The 22,511-nt window shown below is 40.9% G+C and overlaps 1 protein-coding gene across 2 annotated transcripts; it reads left to right on the top strand.

Annotated features, from left to right (window-relative positions):
• The first annotated feature begins 5,875 nt into the window (after positions 1-5,875).
• Positions 5,876-12,685, top strand: LOC131129927 (protein unc-119 homolog B-like). 2 transcript variants are annotated; one of them, XM_058073895.2, is made up of 6 exons: positions 5,876-6,051; positions 6,936-7,188; positions 8,648-8,761; positions 8,950-9,049; positions 9,149-9,321; positions 11,539-12,685. In XM_058073895.2, the coding sequence occupies exons 2-6, from the start codon at positions 6,957-6,959 to the stop codon at positions 11,649-11,651; spliced, it is 732 nt and encodes a 243-aa protein (XP_057929878.1). In that variant the 5' UTR covers positions 5,876-6,051; positions 6,936-6,956; the 3' UTR covers positions 11,652-12,685. The 2 variants fall into 2 exon arrangements, with proteins under 2 accessions (XP_057929878.1, XP_057929863.1); XM_058073880.2 differs by lacking the exon at positions 5,876-6,051 and having other exon boundaries at positions 6,742-7,188.
• Positions 12,686-22,511: the final 9,826 nt, after the last annotated feature.

Genomic DNA, 22,511 nt, shown 5'->3' on the forward strand with positions numbered 1-22,511 from the left:
TGATATTCTGCATCAAAAGTGTAAAAGGTCAGAAACGGAATTCTAAAAATAAAATAAATGGGAATTGAGTGAATTGAATGGAATACTAACAAGTGATTCCTACAAAATGACGTTGTTTTCTAGCAAATAAAGGAGTTCTTAGTTGGGACATTCTTCTCTGTCTGATAGAATAAATACATGGATCTCACACATCCCCCAAACGAGACCAGTTCTAGCCATATTTGGCATAAAAACAACATATCGGTTCATATTGGTATTTTTTTTCCAGCCAATAATGATATTGACGCACAAGTAATGATACTTCTAACGTGTTTCGTTCATGGGTGAAGCGCCGAATGAGGCCAGTTTATAATTTTTCAATTATAATTTCATCATTTTTCAATGTTTCATATTTTTACGGATGTTTGTGCCACATACCAATGTGCCACTTTGCAAAATGTATCATTGCATTTTTGAATTGGATTATTTTAGTCAACTAATTGCAGTATTTGTCTGTTGACAACATGAGTTTGAGGGAAGATATCGACAATCTCTAATATTATACATTCATTAATTCATTTTCTACCGCTTTTCCTCCCGAGGGTCGCGGGGGTGCTGGAGCCTATCCCAGCTGTCCTTTGGGCGAGAGGCGAGGTACACCCTGGACTGGTGGCCAGCCAATCACAGGGCACATATAGACAAACAACCATTCACACTCACATTCACTCGACCGCCGTGCCGCCCCTTAATATTATACAATGTATACAAAAAATATGATTGCTTCATGAGCAATAATGCAAAAAGGTAAAAGTAAATGACATTATTCCAAAAAGCAGATTCATGGATTACTTGAAATATAAAAGCAGTAACTTTTAACAGAAATGCATCTGAGATGGAGTCTCTTCAGCTGCTAAGGATGAAGAAGGTCAATAAATTTTATCATTTTTCAATATTTCACATTTTTCCGAATGTTTGTGCCACATACCAATGTGCCACTTTGCAAAATGTATCATTTTAGAATTGGATTATTTTAGTCAACTAATATTGCAGCATTTGTCTTACATGAGTTTGAGGGAAAATATCGACAATCTCTAATATTATACAATGTATACAAAAAATATGATTGCGTCATGAGCAATAATGCAAAAAGGTGCTAAGTAAATGCCATTATTCCAAAAAGCAGATTCATGGATTACTTGAAATATAACAGCAGTAACTTTAAACAGAAATGCAGCTGAGATGGAGCCTCTTCAGCTGCTAAGGATGAAGAAGGTCAATAACTCACCTTTGCCTCTGCTCTATTCTTTGAGATGTGTCAGCTGTTGCGCTGCCGCTATTAAGGTGGGGGTGTGTCAAGCAATCCTCCACCTTGTGAAAACACAATAGATTTGCAGTTGAAGAACCTCGGAATTTTGTTTTATTTAACTGAATTCCCTTCTGTCAGACAACAGAGTACTCTGATCATGTGACAAATTAACTTACATTTTGAAATCAGAGTCCAATCAAATTGAATAAAAACCCATCACACACACATACACTTCTGGAGGATGTTACCTCAGAAGTCTTAATGAAATTGGGCATTGGAAATTGGGCCATAAATATTAATCAACTTTGTCACCACATAAGCCATACATAAAATATTACTCCCCTCTCAATATGTTGCAGTACACAACTTATAATCTTAAACTACACAGTGCACTACAACAGGCACAATTGTGCATCAGTCACTGACTGTAGTGTTGTGACATTCACAAACGAACCGGTTCTTTTGAACGGCTCATTAACATTTGGTTGTTTTTTTCTTTGCACTAAAAGCTGTTTTGCACAGAAATTCATTGTAGCCTGCTGTGTTTTTTTTTATATTTATACATGTTCAAATCATGGTTTACACACACACACACAATTTGTACAATGGGTAATTCATAACAGTGACGTCACTGTCAACGCAGAGTGTTATAGCACCACCCTGTGGAATATTTACAATGAATCCAGATGAGATTTTAAAAGGTTAAAATCAGTATTTCCAAATAATTCAAACTCATATTGGTGGGATATCTAAATTAATTCCTCACAGTGATTATTTTCAAGATAAAACTTTAATAAATAAAACTTAATAAATATAAAAATGAGCCAAATGAGGCAGTTTTTTGAACGGCTCTTTGAAAAGAACGTCTCACAGAGATCCGGCTCCTTTCAAAGAGCCAAAAATCCCATCTCTAACTGACTGCCGTGAAAAAATGATTGTAATACTGAACATGGTGCGTTCAATAATGCAAATCAATTTGCACTGATCAGCTTTAAGCTCCACCCATTTCCGGTTAAACCAGTGATGCCTTCAAAATGCCATCAATAAAACGCACATGTTTGTTGTCCATAACATCCGCCCACCTATACCATAACCCCACTGCAACACGGCACATTGTAGGTGTACCCCATCAACCCAAACTGCGGTCTGATTCCCTTATGCTGAAGTGGAATGCTGTTGTGACGGTTCTTAAAAGACTCGACTTTAGTCTCCATCTTCTTGGTTACTAAATAAGATCCATATGTGCTCTCAGCCTCTCCTCCGCATTCACCCAGCTCTTGTTTATAAAGTTTATTGTTACCACACTGGTGTAATAGGTGCTGCACGGTGGACGAGTGGTGAGCATGCTGGCCACAAAGTCAATGAAATGCGTGCCTGCCTTGTTAGTTTAAAACACTTGGAGGTGGAGCTGTCCAGTACTGACACGCTATTTAGCAAATATCTGCTATGCTAATGTGCCAGTCTGATTAACAAAACAAAGGTAATAACAGGGAGAGGCAGCACTTCCTGAGGGGAAAAGAGGAGATGTATATTTGAGGAGAGGTATTGTTTTGTTTGAGTAATTGAGACAGTGGCTGTCAGAGCAGACACCACTATTTGACGGACTTCATGGTGCCACAGGGAGACAGGAAGGAGGGACTTAGGCATTTTTGCACAGGTGAGGGGTCGGCAACGTTTAGTCGTGACGACACAGAAGCATAAAACAGTTGGAGTCACAGCGGAAGCACCAAGGATAAATAAAATAATAGTGTGTTCTTGGTTTGTTGTTTTTGAAACTACATAATGCACTTGAGGCTGCATGGTGGTCTTGTGGTTTGCTCGCAGGTCTCACAGCTAGGAGACCCGAGTTCAATTCCACACTCGGCCATCTCTGTGTGGAGTTTGCATGTTCTCCCCGTGCATTTGTGGGTTTTCTCAGGGTACTCTGGTATCATGCTAGGTTAATTGGCGACTCCAAATTGTCCATAGGTATGAATGTGAGTGTGAATGGTTGTTTGTCTATATGTGCCCTGTGATTGGCTGGCGACCGGTTCAGGGTGTCCGCACCCCCACGACCCTCGTGAGGATAAGTGTGCATGCGTGGGTTTTCTCCGGGTACTCCGGTTTCGTCCCACATTCCAAAAACATGCTAGGTTAATTGGCCACTCCAAATTGTCCATAGGTATGAATGTGAGTGTGAATGGTTGTTTGTCTATATGTGCCCTGTGATTGGCTGGCCACCAGTCCAGGGTGTACCCGGCTTCTCGACCGAAGACAGCTGGGATAGGCTCCAGCATACCTCCTAAGCATTATACATTATATGGATGAATGGATGGATACTTAACTTGGCTTGATTCCACTCGATTATGTAATCATTAGTGCAGATGATAATTGATACATGAGGTTTAATCATTATATTACAGTGCAATTTACCCAGTAGAGGATGATGCTGTAGAGGGCCATTAATTTGAACACACAGAAGATGCAGGAGATGTTTGGGATGGAGAAGGCAAAGGGAGAAGCCACAGAGGCCTCCAGCTCAGACAGAGAGAGCCCACTGTGAGCTTTCTTTAGGACCTGAAAGAGAGCGAGCGAGAGAGACCTTCATTACAGAGACAATGTGATAGTGTACCAATAACTAATAAAACCAATGCATTACGTCTCCTTTAGAACCACAGTTGTATGTGTGAATGTGGGTAAATGCCATTGCAATGGACACTGCATGGGGACACTTTGTATACTCACCCCACAGTCATTAGCACCATCCCTACACATCTCAACAATGTAACTGGAAATAAAAATACAATTATAATCTGCATAAAAAGTCATAAATCATCAAAATAAATAAATAAGCTGACTCAATATTCTGCAGGACTTGCACCAGCTGAGTCTTCTGGTCTGGAGTCATACCAGCAAACACAGTGGCTCTCATTAGGAACTGCAGCGCCCCCATGTGGAGAGACATAAAGCAGTCATCATGCCAGGACACAGATGCCTACCCTGCTCTATTGTATCTTAGTACCTTCGGGGACAAGTTCTGGAAAGTGTTCAGTGATGACAGCAAAGGCTGGGCCACTCACAGCAAAGTGATAGTCCCTGTTCTCCTCTTCTTCTTCTTTCATCCCCTCCTCAGAAAAGCTGATCTCAGCAGTCTGGTGAGGACAGAAAGATAGGAACAAATAAAACAGATCATAAAGTGTGCCAAATGACTTTGATTATTTGAGACAAGCAATATCTGACAGAATGATCCTTGACCCAAATTGTTACTGGTGCGGACCATCAGATAACTATCAGAGGACAGAAAGTTTCGAATTTGCACAACACCAAATTTCAATCGGACATTGAAAGGAAGAAGAAAGTTTTAGTCCCTGATGAGACAAAAATGTAACCTTGGCGGTCCTGATGGCTTCCAACATTACTGGCATGATGAGGAGATCCCACCTGAGATGCTCTCCACACGGCACAGTGGCGGGTGCGCCATGACAATCTGTGGTGCTTTTTTTTTCTTCTGAAGGAACAATAGAGCATCCGGTTGTGCAGGGGTGTCAAAAGGCAGCTGGCTATGTGGAGATGTGTTACGGGGGCATTTGAAGGAGGACACAGGAGGTGGGGAACACATTCATTTTCTACCGCTTTTCCTCTCGAGGGTCACGGGGCTGCTGTTTTTGGGCATGAGGCGGGGTACACCCTGGACTGGTGGCCAGCCAATCACAGGGCACATATAGACAAACAACCATTCACACTCACATTCATGCCTATGGACAATTTGGAGTCGCCAATTAAGCTAGCATGTTTTTGGAAAACCCACGCATGCATGGGGAGAACATGCAAACTCCACACAAAGATGGCCGAGGGTGGAATTGAACCCTGGTCTCCTAGCTGTGTGGTCTGAGCGCTCACCACTAGCGCTTATTACGGTCACTGCTTCATGCTCGCTGAGTGGGCCTGGAGCATGCCGAGGTGGAACCAAGTCTGCCACAAACGGGGGCGGACCACCTGTGCAGACCACACCTGCACTTCCATTTATTTATATGCTGCAAAAAAGGGGTGGGGCCAATCAGCTGCTCCTACAACAACAACACTAAAATAACAAGCAAATAAAAGTGCTCAAACATAACAGGTCGTAAAATGTGAACAGACTATTCCAGTTTAATTTTGTTTGCTTACTTTTTTTTCATCAGCCTATTTTGCTTTTTGCATTTTGAAGCTCTGCTTAAAACCTGCAATTTTCCAACAAGTTGAAATATTTTGATCAGGAGTTTATATTGGATAACTGCCAAAGGGAACCCACTCCTAGTATGGTAATTTATTGTTGAAGCTCTTTGAGTTCAGCAAATAGCTTTAAGTGTTTGATCTATGTGGACAAAGAAAAGATAATATTTGCTCCTGACGGAAGCGGCTTCTTCTAATGTGAAGCTCAGAGTTTCCACAAATCATGAAAGCAACGTTTACAGTTTAAACATCATTGTAGTCTGGGGTGGGGCTTTCCAGTCATTGTGCAACAATAAAGGGGTGGAGAAGGCACAACAGAGTCCAGTCATTTGATTTGATTAAATAATAAAGTGATATATATTGTTTGTGTTTGTGCAAGGTGCTCACTAAAAACGGTTACATCTATTTAAAATTGATTTACAATGCACTCTGAATCAGTTAATCGGGGATCGATTGTCTATGTCTGCTAAGGCCGAAAGGGGGAGCTCGTGGCTGCTGCATTCCTTTCTGAATGAAGATGCCAGAGGGAGATATCGTTTCCGGCCATCCTTATTCACATATTTCCCTCTTTTCAGGTATGTCACGGGCATTAAATGTACTCGTTGCTGTGCTGTAACATGTGAGCATTTTTGAACATGTTTGGTGCATTTTGGAAACTTTTTGAGACATAGTTTGGTACCACGTTGTAGATGCTACATGGTACTGTAAGCTAGCTAACCTACGTCTGTTAGGAGGGTAAAGGCACGGTTTATGTTCAATTTGTTTAGGTAGACATGTACATTATATGCTCTTTCTTTGTATGTTTAAAATAACATGCAAATGCTTTGTGTTTGAGTTGTCTGAAAAAGTATAAAGGGACATTGTTGTTTTGTTGATTTGCTGTGCAGGTCTACTGGGAAACAAAATGGCTACTGTGTGCTTGACGTACATGTTTTGTTTGTGTGTGAAATAAATAAAAAAAATAGAAAAAAAAGATAAGAGGTGTGATATTTAGTGCACAGAAAGATATTACAAGGAAATATTTTTCATCAAACTTTTAATCAAATGTTTGTTTCTCTCCATGTCTTTAACTTTAAAGAGGCATTGTATGCGTTTCGTTGCTGATTTTCCATGATGTGTGACTACTTGCTTGTCACTGCGCATGTGTGTAACGGATCTACATTGGTAGATGTAGTCAATGGCTGCTCTGTATCTATTATTATTGCTGTTTAGTTATTGGCATAATGGAATGGAAAAAACACTACTTCCAATACTAATAACGATTGATAAAAGATGTAAACGTGTCTGGCGCCCTCTGGTGGACGAGAACCTCCTCACACGCGCCACTCTAAGCGTTGTCATAGCAACACTAAAGCGTGCACGTACAAAAAAAACAAGCGTTTGGTCATTCTGTCGACATTCGACATCTATGACGCCATCTTTGTGTAGAATTTAGTCCACAGTTCATTTATCTAACAAGGCTCGTGGTAGAGAGTCAAAGATGAGCGGAGCCAAAGCCCGCAGCGACGCGCCTGTTGCTGAGAACGTCTCCGGCGGAAACCACGGTTCTGCGGCTCCTTCACGGGAGCGCAAGTCGAGTGGAGGCGTTCTGAAGAGGCTCAAGTCGCGGAGGAACGAGGTGGACAGCAGGCCCGTGACGGAGGAGGACTTGCGGGCACAGAATGGATACACCACGGCGGAGGATGTCCTCGGACTGCGGGTGGCTACACGAGGTTTGACTCCTTGTTGTGGGCTAAATGTACCTCTATACTGCCTTTTACACTGACAATGAATATGAACATAATTCACATCTGAATATTTGTATATATGCATTTGTTAGTGGAAAAACGCCTTTATATTTAGTAAATGATAGCAGTTGTGTGTGACATTCTAGATCTTTCTGTGTCTAAAGCAAATCTATGTACATTTGTGATAGCACAAGAAAACAATAGCATTTGATTGTTAGTCAAGTACAATTTGCAAGATGATGGCTTCACTGCACTTGATTTAACTGACGGCTTGTGGGCCAAATCCGAGTTCGGTTAAACACTAAAAGAGCTAGAGCTTTGTCATATAGAGGCTCTTGGACTATAGCATGTCCTTTAAAATCTCAATGCTGTCCCATCATATGACAATATTGAACCAGATTTTTTTGTGTAAGGTTCTTTAAAAATAGCAGAATATCATTTCATATACAGTATTCACTCTTTGACTAGTACAGTAGTGTCTATGAAAACAGCAGAGCGTTCCTGTCTTATGTAGGATCTTGACTGGCATTTTTGCAGTAGGCTCATAAAAACAGCAGAGTGGTTTTCTGTTTTAACTTTTGACTATATTATCCATTTGGTGAAGTGAAAATAAAAAAGTGACATTACATACAAAATAAAAACAGTAGTTTTTAGCTTTTTGAAAGTGTGTCCACCAGAACAAATTCTGGTGTATAAGTCACACCCATTTGTACACATATAAGCTTGCATCAGACTATAATCCGCAAATACATCATAATATGGCATACTGTAGCACACACAAGTCAGTGAGGAACTCTTTATGAGCTATGAAAAAAGTTACAAGCTTGTCAACCGAGCAGGTGATTTCTCACTAAACACTCTGACTCACGGTGTTATCTCTCAAAGAACACTAAACTCATCACACAGCAACTGAAAACATAGGAGGTATAGCTAAAAAAAATACCAACATAAGTTTAAAATAAATTAAAAAAAAAACCAACAATTTAAACATTTTCTGCAATGCTGCTTCTGTCCACCATAGGGAGCCAGAGGGAAGCTGACGTCATTGCAGTGCCCGGCAGGCACCAATGAATGCTGGAATGCAATGCATTATGAGAGATCATTTTAAAATCATTTTTGGTATAAAATCATATTCTTGTTTGTATATTTCTTTGTTTTACCTTTTTGGTGTTAAGTTGCTGTGTGATGACTTGAGCGTTTATTGTAACACGAGTCAGACTGTTAAGTTGAATAATGACCCTTTGCGATTTCCAAACGGCTGACAAGCTTGTCTTGAGTTTACTGATAGCTTGTGATTAGTTCCTGCTAAAGAAAGATCTACCATTTTCTCACTGACTTAACAAGGAGCACTGTCTTTACATTTTAGTAGTAGTAGTAGTAGTAGTAGTAGTGTACCCGTAAATGACGGCAGATGATTGTTGTCATATATCTGTCATTTTTGCAGGCTACCTCTGTAAACCCGAAGACAATATTTACAACATCGACTTTGTGCGCTTCAAGATCAGAGACCTGGATACGGGAACAGTCTTGTTTGAGATCGCCAAACCTCCACACTCAGGTGCTTACTGCTTCCATGCTTTCCATGTTTTATAGCCTAGCCAGCTATTTAATTTAAGTCTATGTCATGTTGTGTTAATTAAGGACAAGATACAATACAATAAGCGACATGGAACTTGTACCACTTGTAAATGTAGTTTCTTTTCAGAGTGCACAATGTCAAATGTATTTCTGTGCTGTGGCTTGTAGAGGAAGATGAAGAAAACCGAGTAGGAGATGCTAGCGCCGGCCGTTTCGTACGTTACCAGTTCACCCCAGCATTTCTACGCCTGAGGACCGTGGGAGCCACGTGAGTGACTTGACACATCACTGGTTCACTACTGACTACTACAGACCAATCACTCACCTGGTGACCTCATTCAGAGATGTGATCTCTCCATCTTACCAGAGTGGAATTTACCGTCGGTAACCGGCCCCTGAACAATTTCCGAATGATTGAGCGGCACTATTTCCGAGATCGCCTCCTGAAGAGCTTTGACTTTGATTTTGGCTTCTGCATCCCAAACAGCCGAAATACCTGTGAACACATCTACGAGTTCCCTCAACTGTCCGAGAGCTTAGGTGAGTTGGATTTCTTAATTACTGAAATGTTTATGTGCAACAATGACTGTATTGGCCGGATATAAGGCTACCCTGAATATAAGACTCTTTTTCAACACCTGTTTTTGCCGAAATATATTTTCAGAAAAAATCCAGATAAATTATATCTAACTGTGTGACCTATGACTGACAGTTGATGACATCATTACTTTAAAATTAGCATAAAAGGCCTCCTTCTTGAATGAGTGACAGCAAGTAAAGCTCTGGAGAAGTTGTGCGGTGCCACCTGTTGTTTTGCACTTATAAATCTCTGGACCCTGAATATAAGATATATTTTCTTCAGTCTGTCTCATGTTCAAGTCAATACGGGAATAAGATGTGCAGGTAGGAGTTTGCGGTAATTGTAGAAAGGGTGTGCATCTAGCAATTTGCCTTCTCTTTTGCTGCACTAAGCACAGACAGTCTATTCTAGCTGTGTTGTGCTATGATTTTATGAAGTTCCTAAACCTTCCCACTTATGCAGAGACAAGGCAGAACAAAGTCTCTTTTAATATGTATCTCAAAAGAATAGGTGACAAAAATGAAAACTACAGTGGGGTGCAAGATCTCTGTGTAGGTGATGTGGAGCATACGATGGTGGTAAAGGACTAAAACAAAACAAGCTTGATTTACCGAACTACTGTGGATCACATTGAAGGAAAAGTCAGCTGGGTGTTGTTTACAAGTGGTGTCATTGTAGATGCCACTTTAATGAAACTGGTAAAGTTGAATTAATTGGTGAATTACACATGGGTATAGTATAATTATATGCGCCAACGTATATCCCGCCTGATCAGGGTTTACCTCATTGGAATCATACCATAGCAACCAGAAATAAACAATATTGCCTGGTGGGAAAGTCACATGTTTTGACAGTAAAAAAAAACATAATACCATTGAGGTGAATATTGTTTTACAGAAAAAACATGATAGACACAGTGTATGAAGTGCATAATATTGTACATAATTAGAGATGCTGGATTCTTAGCAATATCTGATGCAGTTAATTTCCCATATCTGATATGATATTGATATGGGCAGTAGATCTTCCCTCAAACTAATGTCAGATTACATCTCCATCTATGAATAAACATATGGATTTCTTGCCCCCCGCCCAAACGGTCAGTTGAATTTACTCCAGTCCCGGCCCTCTTCGAGATATGCCCACTCCGCTGTGATTGGTCTCACTCCCAAGCGCTCCCGAGGACTTCCGGACAGCTACCGAGCTCATTGTATTCAATAACTTAAACCCAAAATAAAAACATTTAGGACACTGATAAATTATTACTGACAGCACGACACGACCAAGTAACGTTAAAAGACGTCAGACTTTAGCAACAGTTTGGCAGATATTTGGCCAGGACTTGGCAGTTCCACCCACTTCTGCTGGGTGCTTGCCTCTTTAGGAAAGCTAAACATAATTACTGGAACAAACATTTCCTACGTGTCATTGCTAACACCGTGAACAGAGCTCTGCAGAGAGGAGGGAGAGGTGAAATTCGGAAATAATTCCACACCATGGACATACTGAGCTAGCAAGCTAGAAAAACTGATACCCTTATGAACCAATATCTATTTTTTATGCCAATATCAGCCAATAATATTGGTAACAAAATGACACCCATGCACCTTCAAGAGTACAATGACTTGTGAATAGGATGGGTGCCGGTGAATATTGGCTTTAGGAAGCATAGCTACATGGGAGTCCAACCATTAACCTTACCGGTTACTGTATTGTTGAGGGGAAGCCATTTTTTTTGGCTATTTTTGAATATAAATGTAATTTGACAGACTCTTTATGGTGCTGTAAAATTGTGTTCAGCTGCTACAGTCTGTATACTATTAACCTTTAGGAAAGCCACTTGACGGATTGGTTATTTTTACAGCGGACTGTAGCTTCCCTAAGGATGGGATTTGCGGAGAAGATAAGTGCAATCAATAGCCCTTTCCAGCATGTCATATGCATTTGAGCATTGTATCAACACATGCCCAAAGGAAATTTAAAGCTGCTTCTGCTTTCGTTATTTCATGCTGGAATACCATCAGGATTAAGAAAGAACCTTATTACATATTATAATTAAGACCTGGATTAAAAAAACAACACTGACAGTCAATTTTATTTAGGTTTAGTTTTTTTTTTTTTTTTTAATTCTAAATTTAGGATAGCTCACCCTTTTGTTGTCTGTTGTTTTTTTTCAGTCCGTCAGATGGTGGACTGTCCATATGAGACCCGATCCGACAGCTTCTATTTTGTGGAGAACAGACTGGTCATGCACAACAAGGCAGACTACGCTTATCACGGAGGACAGTGATACCTGCCTTGAAAACACACATTTACACATGTGCATATATACTATCATGCATGAATACACTTGAACATAAACATACACACAAACACTAATTGTTATTTGGTGATTGGTGGTCAGTCTGGGGGTGTACCCCACTGTTCCGGCTTAGCTTCCCCAGTGACACTGGAAAGGATGAGTGGTAGACTTAATGGATTAATGGATGTTATAATTATCAGGCATTGCATTCGACACTGTGGGAGGGTTTCAAACATGGTTTGGCTCTTCTTACCATTCATTCATTTTCTCTGCTGCTTGTCCTTACCAGGGACAGTTGCGTACGTATGTTGGAGCTTATCCCAGCTGACTTACGTCCCGGACTGGTCGCCAGGGCCAATCTTTGAAAAAAACAAAAAACAAAACGTCTTTCCAATGAGGCACATACACCCACATACAATCACACACAAAACCACACATTCAACCCCCAAGTGTCACACAAAGTGTGTTCTCAGTGTTTGTCAGAAGCAGCTGCTCTTCTGAGCTGCCGCCCCCACAATCCACTCCAGACAATACCAAGGGAAAAAACAGACTCCATCCACAAAAACACTCCTGTCAAACACACATGGTCAGTCTTGCGACCCCCCCCCCCCCACACACACACAAACCCAATCGCCCGAACAACAACTCTTAACACAATTATACAAATGTACACAGTTTAATCAAACCTTTCTACGTTTTTCTACCTGAAATAGTAAACAAAAACAATATACTACGATATGATCACTAAGCATGAGATGATAGGAACAGAAGAGTGCAATATTTAATGGCCTTACAGAATCAAGCTGGAATTGGTCTTGCTGTTGAAGGCTCTTATTGTGTAAATGTTCTCTTTTAGGGATAATGTTTGTAAGAAGGAAAACAATATCCATGGATTTCACCAAATAAATGTACGAGATTGAAGTGTCAATTGTGTCATGTTGAAAGGTGGAAAATTTGGTGGTGATTTGTTGTGATGCAGAGGAGTGCAGTAACTGTGGTGGCCACCAGGAGGAGTTATGTCACAAGTGTTTTTAGTCATGTATCCCTGAACAAGAGATTTCTTGACCCTTACTGCTTTTAAGATACATAATTTCATATCATGACTTTATATAAAGGCATATATTAGAATTTTTTATTGGATTGTTGATGGAGGATCTTATCAGTGAGTTCATCTCTCCCAACGTCTCTCAATTTCCATGCATTTTTCCAGCGCTCATGACCCCCCCGCTCGCCCCAAAAATCCCATGGTCCTCTCCGTTTCTCTCCCCACACCTACTACTACTCTCCCACTCTGTTTTCCCCTTTTCTGTCGGCCTCTCTCACCTGGTAACCAGACCTCTGGAGAGCAGGGTTGAGTTTCCACTTTCCCAGAGACGAGGACAATCTAAGCCACACAAAGATCCACAATGGACCCCCTCTGCTCACTCTCTTCTCTCTCCTCCCTACACACCTACACACATACTGAAACACACTTCACACACACCCGTTTGTCAAAGCTCCCTTTCCTTCTCCAGCCCTTTCAATGTATTCTTCCATTTTTCATCTTTCTGCACCTTTCTTTTCATCTCTTGGGCTTCCCATACAGTCCCACTGGTGGGAAGACCTGTAAGGAACGAAACCAGACCAGTGAAACACATTATTGCTATGACATTTGAGTTAATAAAAGCGTGTAAAACATCCCATTTATTAACCAAGATAACTTCAAGTACAAGGACAAGAACATTAGTGAGGCCGCGAGTGGCAGCCATGTGTTCTTGAGCAACACGTCCGTGGATTTTTTTTTTTTTTTAACCGAGTGTCATCATTCAGCATGGAACCCTTCAAACAAAGCATGAATAAAGTAGGATGTGAAGGCCCAGTGTGTCAGTTGCCAATTAGCCCACAAAGCAGGGCACCATTATACTGTGAGCTCATAAATCAATAACCACAGCTTTTCATCAGGCTTGCTGGAGGCCTGCACAAAGTGCAGCACGCAAGTAAAAACAGCTGCGCTTGGCTGAACCACGTGTTGGTTGGTTTGATACCAGTGTCCAAATATCACCTCTGTGGGTATAAAATTAGCACGCAAAAAAACAAGCACGGCAATAAATACACACACATTCCGACTTTAGAGGGGATGATTTACGGTATGTGTTCCCAAGCCTTCGTGGAATAGCAGTCAGTGGTGGGTCGGCGGAAACAACTGGACAGGTGGAATAAATCAGTCGCACTCCCACTTCCTCCCACTAAACACATGCATACACACCTTCTCATGTATGCTGTTCAATGAATCACACACCATTGCCGGAGAAGTGAGAAGCACCGGTCTATTGAAGCTTCCTTGAAACACACACAGATCTCCACTCAAGTGAGGGGGGTGTGGGGAAGGGGGGTTAGTCGAGGGGGGGGGGGCGGGGGCAGTGGTTTCCTATAAATAGCAGCTCGGAATGGCATTGATAGGTCCAGTGAAAGAAAAAAAATAGAGGGGGGAGTGGAAAAAGGATTAAAAGAGATGCAGGGACAGACTGCAACTTCACTTGCAGATGTGTGTGGAAGATGCTTCGAATGTCCTTCCACCCCTGAACCTGCCTTTACCAAATCATCATCCATCTTACATATATATATATACACACACACACTCCCACTTCCCCTCCTCGCTCTCTTTGTGAGGCGCCGGTGGTGTGACAGCCACTGTGCATTTACACAACATTACCCACATCTTTCCGATAAAAAGATAATGAATCACTCTGCAGGCTGGTAGCATGATGCTCCTCAAGATCGTGATCGTCATGATGTCATTTCCAGCATCTGCTTCGTGACATCATTTCCCCCAGAAACAAAAAAACATGGATGGGTGTGAATAAACAGTACCTTTGATTAAAATTTACGCCATTTGTGTTTGAGTTATTGGACAATCTAGCCCAGAGGTAGGGAACCTATGGCTCGGGAGCCAGGTAGGGCTCTTTTGATGACTGTATCTGGCTCTCAAGCATTTCTTACCACAATAAAAATGTATTTTTGCTAACATTTTAAAATAAACATCACAGAAATGACTGTTAAAAATAATATTAAAAATCAACAACTTTTTTATGCATTTTAATTCGTCCATCTATATTCTGCTGCAATACGGCCAATCATATCTATCTTTCCTGATATTTTCCAGGTCAAACACCAAAACTCGATTATTACTGGGTAATGCGGTAGTCTACCTCGGTCATTGAGATGTCAACATGTAAATGTAAACTTTCCTCCTTTAGTCAAATAGCTAAAGCTGCAGAACCAAGCCTTCTGGCAAAGATGGCCAAAAGAATGAAATATACTAAGTATGGTGCAAAATTATGCAGCAGCAGAAGTTGTATTAATGGCAACAAGTATTTGATTTATTATTAGACACTGCGCTGCTCACGAAAGTGTGCTGGCCACACCCCATTGGCGTGGGGTAGTGTGCCTGGTCTACGTAATTAGAGCCCATTATCTAAAACTGTTGGTCTTACATAAAAATGCACACATTTTATTGCATTCAATGTTTAAAAAAATGTATATGGCTCTCACAGATACACATTTTAAAATATCTGGCCTTCATGGCTCTCTTAGCCAAAAAGGTTCCCGACCCCTGGTCTAGCCTGTATAGGCCATCATAAGATGATGGTTTAACAATACTTTAATGACCACCTACAACTAGAATGCGACTTATTAGAACGCAGACCACCACCAAGGCTGAATTGTGAACAAAACTGAAAGAAACTGTGGACTGGAGAAGATGACAAGGGATACCATTATGCTGTTGCTGTTGGTGGACCATTCCTTTGATACTACTGTAGGTCAAACTGGAATATCATTCATTCATTTTCTACCACATTTCCTCACAAGGGTCGCGGGGGCGATGGAGCCTATCACAGCTGTCTTTGGGCGAGAGGCGGGACAGTCAATCACAGGGCACATATAGACAAACAACCATTCACACTCACATTCATACCTATGGACAATTTGGAGTCGCTAATTAACCTAGCATGTTTTTGGAATGTGGGAGGAAACCGGAGTACCCGGAGAAAACCCACGCATGCACGGGGAGAACATGCAAACCCCACACAGAGATGTCCGAGGGTGGAATTGAACCTTGGACTCCTAGCTATGAGGTCTGCGTGCTAACCACTTGACCTAAACTGGAATAATATTCTGTAATTAGTCCATCCTTTACAAAGTTAGGTGGAAATTGGTTTTGCATACTTTACACAATCGTGTTATTTGTGTCTATGTACTAGATTAATGTGAATGAACAATAAAAAATAAAATTATTGTTGGCCTAAGACTGTATGTTGGTTGCACACCAAGAAAATATGACTTTTTCTTATTGTAATTATGGCACAGTAATGTACAGATGCTCTCATTGCATTTTTACAGGTACTTGTTGCTAGGCAGAGTTCATGAGGCTGAAACTTAACTGAAAAAATACCCAATAGGCTGACAGTACTACACAGTCAAATTAGACTATACATTAAGAGTAGTCAGTGGACAGCTTGTATCGATTTTCTATACACTGAAAATGACTCAATATACAGTCAATATTATCTGAATAGCTGCAAACACATGTATGAGTACATCAAAAATACCCCAAAAATGTGAAAAATTTTACAACCCACTAAATGTTCAAATTCAGGTTCCCTCAGTGAACTGTAGCTCCCCAATGCCAGCAGCACTCATACACTCATGCTGCACTGTAGGAAAGACATACAGTAATTATCAGTGTTCTCAGTGTTGGGTCACTTCCACTGAAGAGTGTATGGATATACAGTACATCTTTCCAAGCTGTACACCGACTACTCTAAACTACATTCAAGTTACCTAAAAATGTCATCCAATACTTCTCTGGAAAGCAGGAAGTGAACAAATGTAACAGTTACCGATTGTAAAAGTAAACTGTATTATGGAAAGCAGGAAGTGAACAAATATAACAGTTACCGATTGTAAAAGTACCAGATGGAGGGGTAGGATTTAATAAGCTTTGCTTCTTCCTACTCCTTTTGGACATGTGGAACTGGGAACTGATTATGGGATGCATTCAATTGTAATCTGATGCATGTTCAAATGAAATAAAACCATTACCATAACCAAGTTTCCCTGATCCCCTTCCCTCTTGAGAAAAGCCACTATAATAAAATGTTATTGAATGTTGTTCACGCTTTATATACTTTATGTACGGGGAGTCCTATCATAAGCGCATTATTGACAATTTGTCTTCAAGCGTTCAAAGGTTTAACAGGTTCTGCTGATTTGTAACTTGGCTTATATTTTGTGTGGGCGGGGGAGGTGGTGGTAGTGGTGGGGGGGGATCTCCCAAATGTGTGTGTGTGGCATTACAGCAGCGAGAGCTCTACCGCTTACACTCAGACAGCCCACAGACAGAAATAGTCCCATGTCATCAGGGTAAATAAGATGTGGTGTGTTTGCACATACAGGAAGCTCACAGTTGCCTTCTGAAGCCTCTTCAGAGCCTTCCAGCAGCGCCAGACTCACAGACTCAGTTTGTTTTGTGTGCAAATCATTAATAAAAGGTTAACTCAACCCTCCGTCGTGTGTTGAAGTGGCCTATAAAGCTCCCTAACAATCTCTTTCTTCTTCTGCCTTTCTCTCTCCTCCCTTTTGTCTCTTTTTCCTTTGCCACACCTTCCCTTGGGGAGGTGGAGGGATTGTGGCTGGGGAAGCAAGGTGGGGCTCTTGGCTCCAGCACAGGTGTGCTTGTTTCCTCCTCTTTTCTCTGTCATCTCATGGTTTCTTTGGCGTGCCACCATCAGGAGGAAACACCCACAACAAATGGGTCACTAAACTATCACTATCTTACTATAAAAATCTTACTTTAACATTTACAGGCAATGTTTAAGTAACAATATAACATTCTTAAATTGTGTCAACACATGGCGGTGCATCATAACTCTTCTTAACACACCTCATAAAAAGACAACACAGCAAAAGGGATCATCAGTGTCGCCAATTTAGTGACTTTGTTGCTATATTTAGGGAGTAATCAGACCCTTCTAGATACTGTTTTGCAAAAAAAGTGATGAACAACAAATCTAGTGAAGGGACTTTTGGAGACTCCACACAAGGGAATTTCTGCAGAGTAAAATCCCTTATTCATAAATTGAAACTGAAACCTTCTAAAAAACATTTTAACATTATTAGAGGCCTCTAATCCTGAACTAACACCCCTATAGTCAACTTCCCACTTGTATTATCCAATATACTATAGTACATACAGACATAATATTGAGTAAAGGAGTCATAAAGACAAGACTGGTGCGCATGTGTTGTTATTTTGTTCCCTACGGAAGCAAAGTGTGTGGCGGACAGGAAGTGATGTCAGGGGTTCATTGCTACATTTTGTTTAGCCATAGGTTACGGCCGCAACAGTATTGGTAATGGTAATGGTTTAATTTCATTTGAACATGCATCAGATTACAATTGAATGCATCCCATAATCAGTTCCCAGTTCCACATGTCCAAAAGGAGTAGGAAGAAGCAAAGCTTATTAAATCCTACCCCTCCATATGGTACTTTTACAATCACTAACTGTTACATTTGTTCACTTCCTGCTTTCCTAATATAGTTTAAGGTTTTTTTTGTTTTTTTTTGTAATTTTTTAATTTAATTTTTTTTTGTCATGTACCAAAGTACGTCAAAGTATGTCATTGTACGTTATACAATGACATAATGGGTACCATAGTAAGTGTCAATATAGTGATATATATAGCACATCATGACTGGTTCAAGACTCTTCATCCTTGTATTTAGCAAACATCAACTGCTTGTATTGTTTCTTGAATTGGCTCATCGTTGTGCATTGTTTGATTTCCTTACTCAATCCATTCCATAGTTTGATTCCACATACTGAAATGCTATGACTTTTTAACGTAGTCCTAGTATATAAGTGTTTCAAATGTAGTTCTTCCCTGAGATTATAGTTCTCGTATTGTGTCTGTACTCCTACAACGTCGATTACACGATTACTACGTCAAAGTGACCCACTAGCACCATAAAGAGATTGCAGTCCTGTGAGCAACACTGCTATCCTAACAATAATTTCTCTTTCCAGTTCTATGGTTATCATCACTTTTCTTCTTTCTTGTTACTGGTGCCCTTCTGTAGTGGCATCACACAAAAATGGAACCACTTTTTTAGAGATCTTGCCAGACATGCATATGTACAACATATGGTTTTAAGTTGTGACTACACAACAACATTTTTCCCAGAAAATATGACCTGACTTCCAATTCCAAAAGGTATACAAAATAGCGATGTTGTTTGGTTTAGAAACAGAGCCACTGAGGAAAAGAGATGAGGATGCTGAGGTTCTCATTGGTTAGTGACCAGGATGGATAGGATCAGGAATTAGTATGTTTTTGGAATGTGGGAGGAAACCGGAGAACCCGGAGAAAACCCACGCATGCACGGGGATAACATGCAAACTCCACACAGAGATGGCCGAGGGTGGAATTGAACTTGGGTCTCCTAGCTGTGAGGCCTGCTTGCTAACCACTCGTCCATGTGCAGTCGTGATAGAAGATTTTTAGCTAAAATGAAAGGAAAGGTATACAAAATAGCGATGTTGTTTGGTTTAGAAACAGAGCCAATGAGGAAAAGACAGGAAGCAGAACTGGAGGTAGCAGAGATGAGGATGCTGAGGTTCTCACTGGGAGTGACCAGGATGGATAGGATCAGGAACGAGTATGTTTTTGGAATGTGGGAGAAAACTCACACATGCACGAGGAGAACATGCAAACTCCACACAGAGATGGCCGAGGGTGGAATTGCAAATTGTACGACTTCAGAGCCATTCAAATGTAGAGGATCCACTGTATATCCTATTCACATTCTCCACATGCAAATCCAAAAGCCACTGCCACTAAAAGCTCAGAGCATGAACTCTTGTCACAGTCTTTTCAAATGGTGAAAAGCTGCCTTTTATTCAACTTTTTTTTTTTCCCTCTCTGGCTTCTCCTTCTCAACTCTCTTTTTTTAAATGCCCCAAGGCTGGTGCAGAGCAGGTCCCAGGCCCTGGAAGAGTCAAAGGTCGTTTGTAAACAATGGGTTCCCACTCTGGGTCAGTTGTGGTCAAGAAAACAAAAAAGGGGTGAAGACCTGGTTTGGGACAAACTAACACAGTGTTTCAAGGTGAAGGAGCGACAAAGGACAAGGGAGGGAGATACGCTTGAAAAACACAAATAAATACTTAATGGGAGTGCATTCATTTCACACACAGAAGTGATTTTATGCTTCTATTTTATTATAGCTCCTCAAATCCCTCTGACTTGTTTCTACCCTTCCACTACTGTGCGGTTTTTCCCCCACTTTTTTTTTTTTTAAATCCACTACCATTGATCATGCATGCAGAAACTGAGCACTCCCCGCCAACAGGATAGGTTAGCTGCATGGTGCAGCTAAGGCCCTGCATGTCCTACATACTGTTCCCTCGCTATGGTCCACCAGGCCACAGTCACACCCTCCCCCTGATCTGCCTCACACACATATACACAATCTGCACTCACTAGCAAAAAAAGCACACGTCGACATATTCTGCTGGGATCATCTTTTAGGCAGGTAGAGACTGAATTGTGTCATCGTTTCTGTTTTGGATCATATTCTGCATATGAACACTGCAGGTGCATTCCATGTAATTGAGTGATTTGTTCAGCTTTTGTCAGGGCAGCTGAGGTAAATGACGCCGCTGCTCAGCTGACTAAACTTGCCTCGGTTGAGAGAGTAGCTGACGTAGAGGTAATGCTGCTAATCTTCCACTTTAGCTGGTTAGGTCCGTCTATCACATGCCAGTAACAGGAAACCAGTAAAGTCTTAGATTCGGTTTGTGAAAGAACAAGATGAGGGGATGCAGAGTGGTGACCACAGCTGTTTTGGGCAACATGTATTTGGATGGGAGCTGGGTAGCATGAACAGGTGGGCTGAGGGGTGTTGGAGGGTTTGGACAAGACAGGAATGATTGATGGAGAGGTTCTCTGAAAGAGTGGGTAGATTTGTTGGTGGGATAGTGGGACTATATAATAAAGAAATGACAATAATATACCAGTATAAAACACTTCAGTATCTGTTTACCTCTCCTTGGTGATTGGCTGGGAGAAATCACATGATTGGAACGTGGTTCGTGCAGAATAATAATTCATTATTCATTCATTTTTTTACCGCTTATCCTCACAGGGGTCGCAGTGGGGTGCTGGAGCCTATCCTCGCTGTCTTTCGGCGAGAGGCGGGGTACACCCTGGACTGGTTGCCAGCCAATCACAGGTCACATATAGACAAACAACCATTCACACTCACATTCATACCTATGGACAATTTGGAGTAGCCAATTAACCTAGCATAGTTTTTTTTGGAATGTGGGAGGAAACCGGAGAACCCGGAGAAAAGTCACGCATGCACGGGGAGAACATGCAAACTCCACACAGAGATGGCCGAAGGTGGAATTGAACTCGGGTCTCCTAGCTGTGAGGCCTGCTCGGTAACCACTCATCCCTGTGCAGTCTTGGTAGAAGATTTTTAACTAAAATGAAACGAAAGGTATACAAAATAGCGATGTTGTTTGGTTTAGAAACAGAGCCACTGAGGAAAAGACAAGAAGCAGAACTGGACATAGCAGAGATGAGGATTCTGAGGTTCTCATTGGGAGTGACCAGGATGGATAGGATCAGGAACGAGTATGTTTTTGGAATGTGGAAGGAAACCGGAGAACCCGTAGAAAACCCACACATGCACGGGGAGAACATGCAAACTCCACACAGAGATGGCCGAGGTTGGAATTGCGCGCTAACCACTTGTCCACCGTGCAGCCCAGAATAATGATATGACACAAATATGATTCAATCACACTAGCATACAACAACTACATAGTCCTAAGACAACAATGGCTGCCAAACATGTATTAGTACAACACTCAACAACAAGCAACTGCTAAGTTAAATGACCCTCATGACCCGGAAACACGAAGTACACACAGTGAAGGTCCTCATAATAATATTATAGTGAGTGACCACAATATCTATTGATAAACTTCCCAAAACAGGACAAATAGCAGAAGAAATGGACATGTATTGACATAAATGACAGTTAATTGATAAAATCAGCTGACATCTGCATAGGCAGATCTGAATGCAGGAGAGGGAGGAGCCAACCCCAAGCTACTTGAAATGTCCAATGGACGTTTTTATACAATGTCTATTATAGTCATTTTATTTTCATTTTCATTCATTTTTGTTTTATTATTTACTTGTTTATTTACATCTTTGGTTTAATTCTATTAATTTTTTACACGTCCTGTTCTTTTCTCCTGTGATTTTTCGGACATGTGTGTTGTGCAAGTGTAAACGTGAGGTTCCTTAATGCAACTAAATCATTACTGAGCCATCTATTGTATACATTTTGTGCATGTTTAGTTCAATAGAAATGATGTCAATTTATTAGAAACACAAATCAGAATACAAATCAGTTTCACACTACCGCAAACTGCAAACAATAAGCGTTGTTAAATGTCAGTGTCAATCATAACTAAGCAGATCTATCTTTGGAAAGGCAGAATTTATGATGTCTCAATAGATTTTGATTAGTGGACCTTTAAAAAAATATTTATATAATGCTGTGTTTCATAGCCATATGCGATATTTTCCTTGAGAGTCATGTTAGTTTGGAAGCATCAATCCACTATACACTTGACCTTGAAGTACAGGAAGCCATGATATTCCTCTCTCAGCAATGCATCCAGAGAAAAAAAAAACAAAAAAATGAGTCCACAAATGTTGTTGGTGTTGTTTATGCTCTCATAATGAAGGAAATGATGGTGTGTTTTTCGTGATAATGCTAAACAGA

Source organism: Doryrhamphus excisus, linkage group LG11 (assembly GCF_037039965.1).
Source record: "Doryrhamphus excisus strain RoL-2023G ecotype Guam linkage group LG11, RoL_Dexc_Guam_v1.1, whole genome shotgun sequence".
Lineage (NCBI taxonomy): Eukaryota > Metazoa > Chordata > Actinopteri > Syngnathiformes > Syngnathidae > Doryrhamphus > Doryrhamphus excisus.

Coding starts and splice junctions, on each gene's coding strand:
- LOC131129927 (XM_058073895.2), top strand. CDS start 6,957: ATGAGCGGAGCCAAAGCCCGCAGCGACGCGCCTGTTGCTGAGAACGTC. Junction 7,189..8,647: donor ACTGCGGGTGGCTACACGAG/GTTTGACTCCTT, acceptor TCATTTTTGCAG/GCTACCTCTGTAAACCCGAA. Junction 8,762..8,949: donor CGCCAAACCTCCACACTCAG/GTGCTTACTGCT, acceptor TGTGGCTTGTAG/AGGAAGATGAAGAAAACCGA.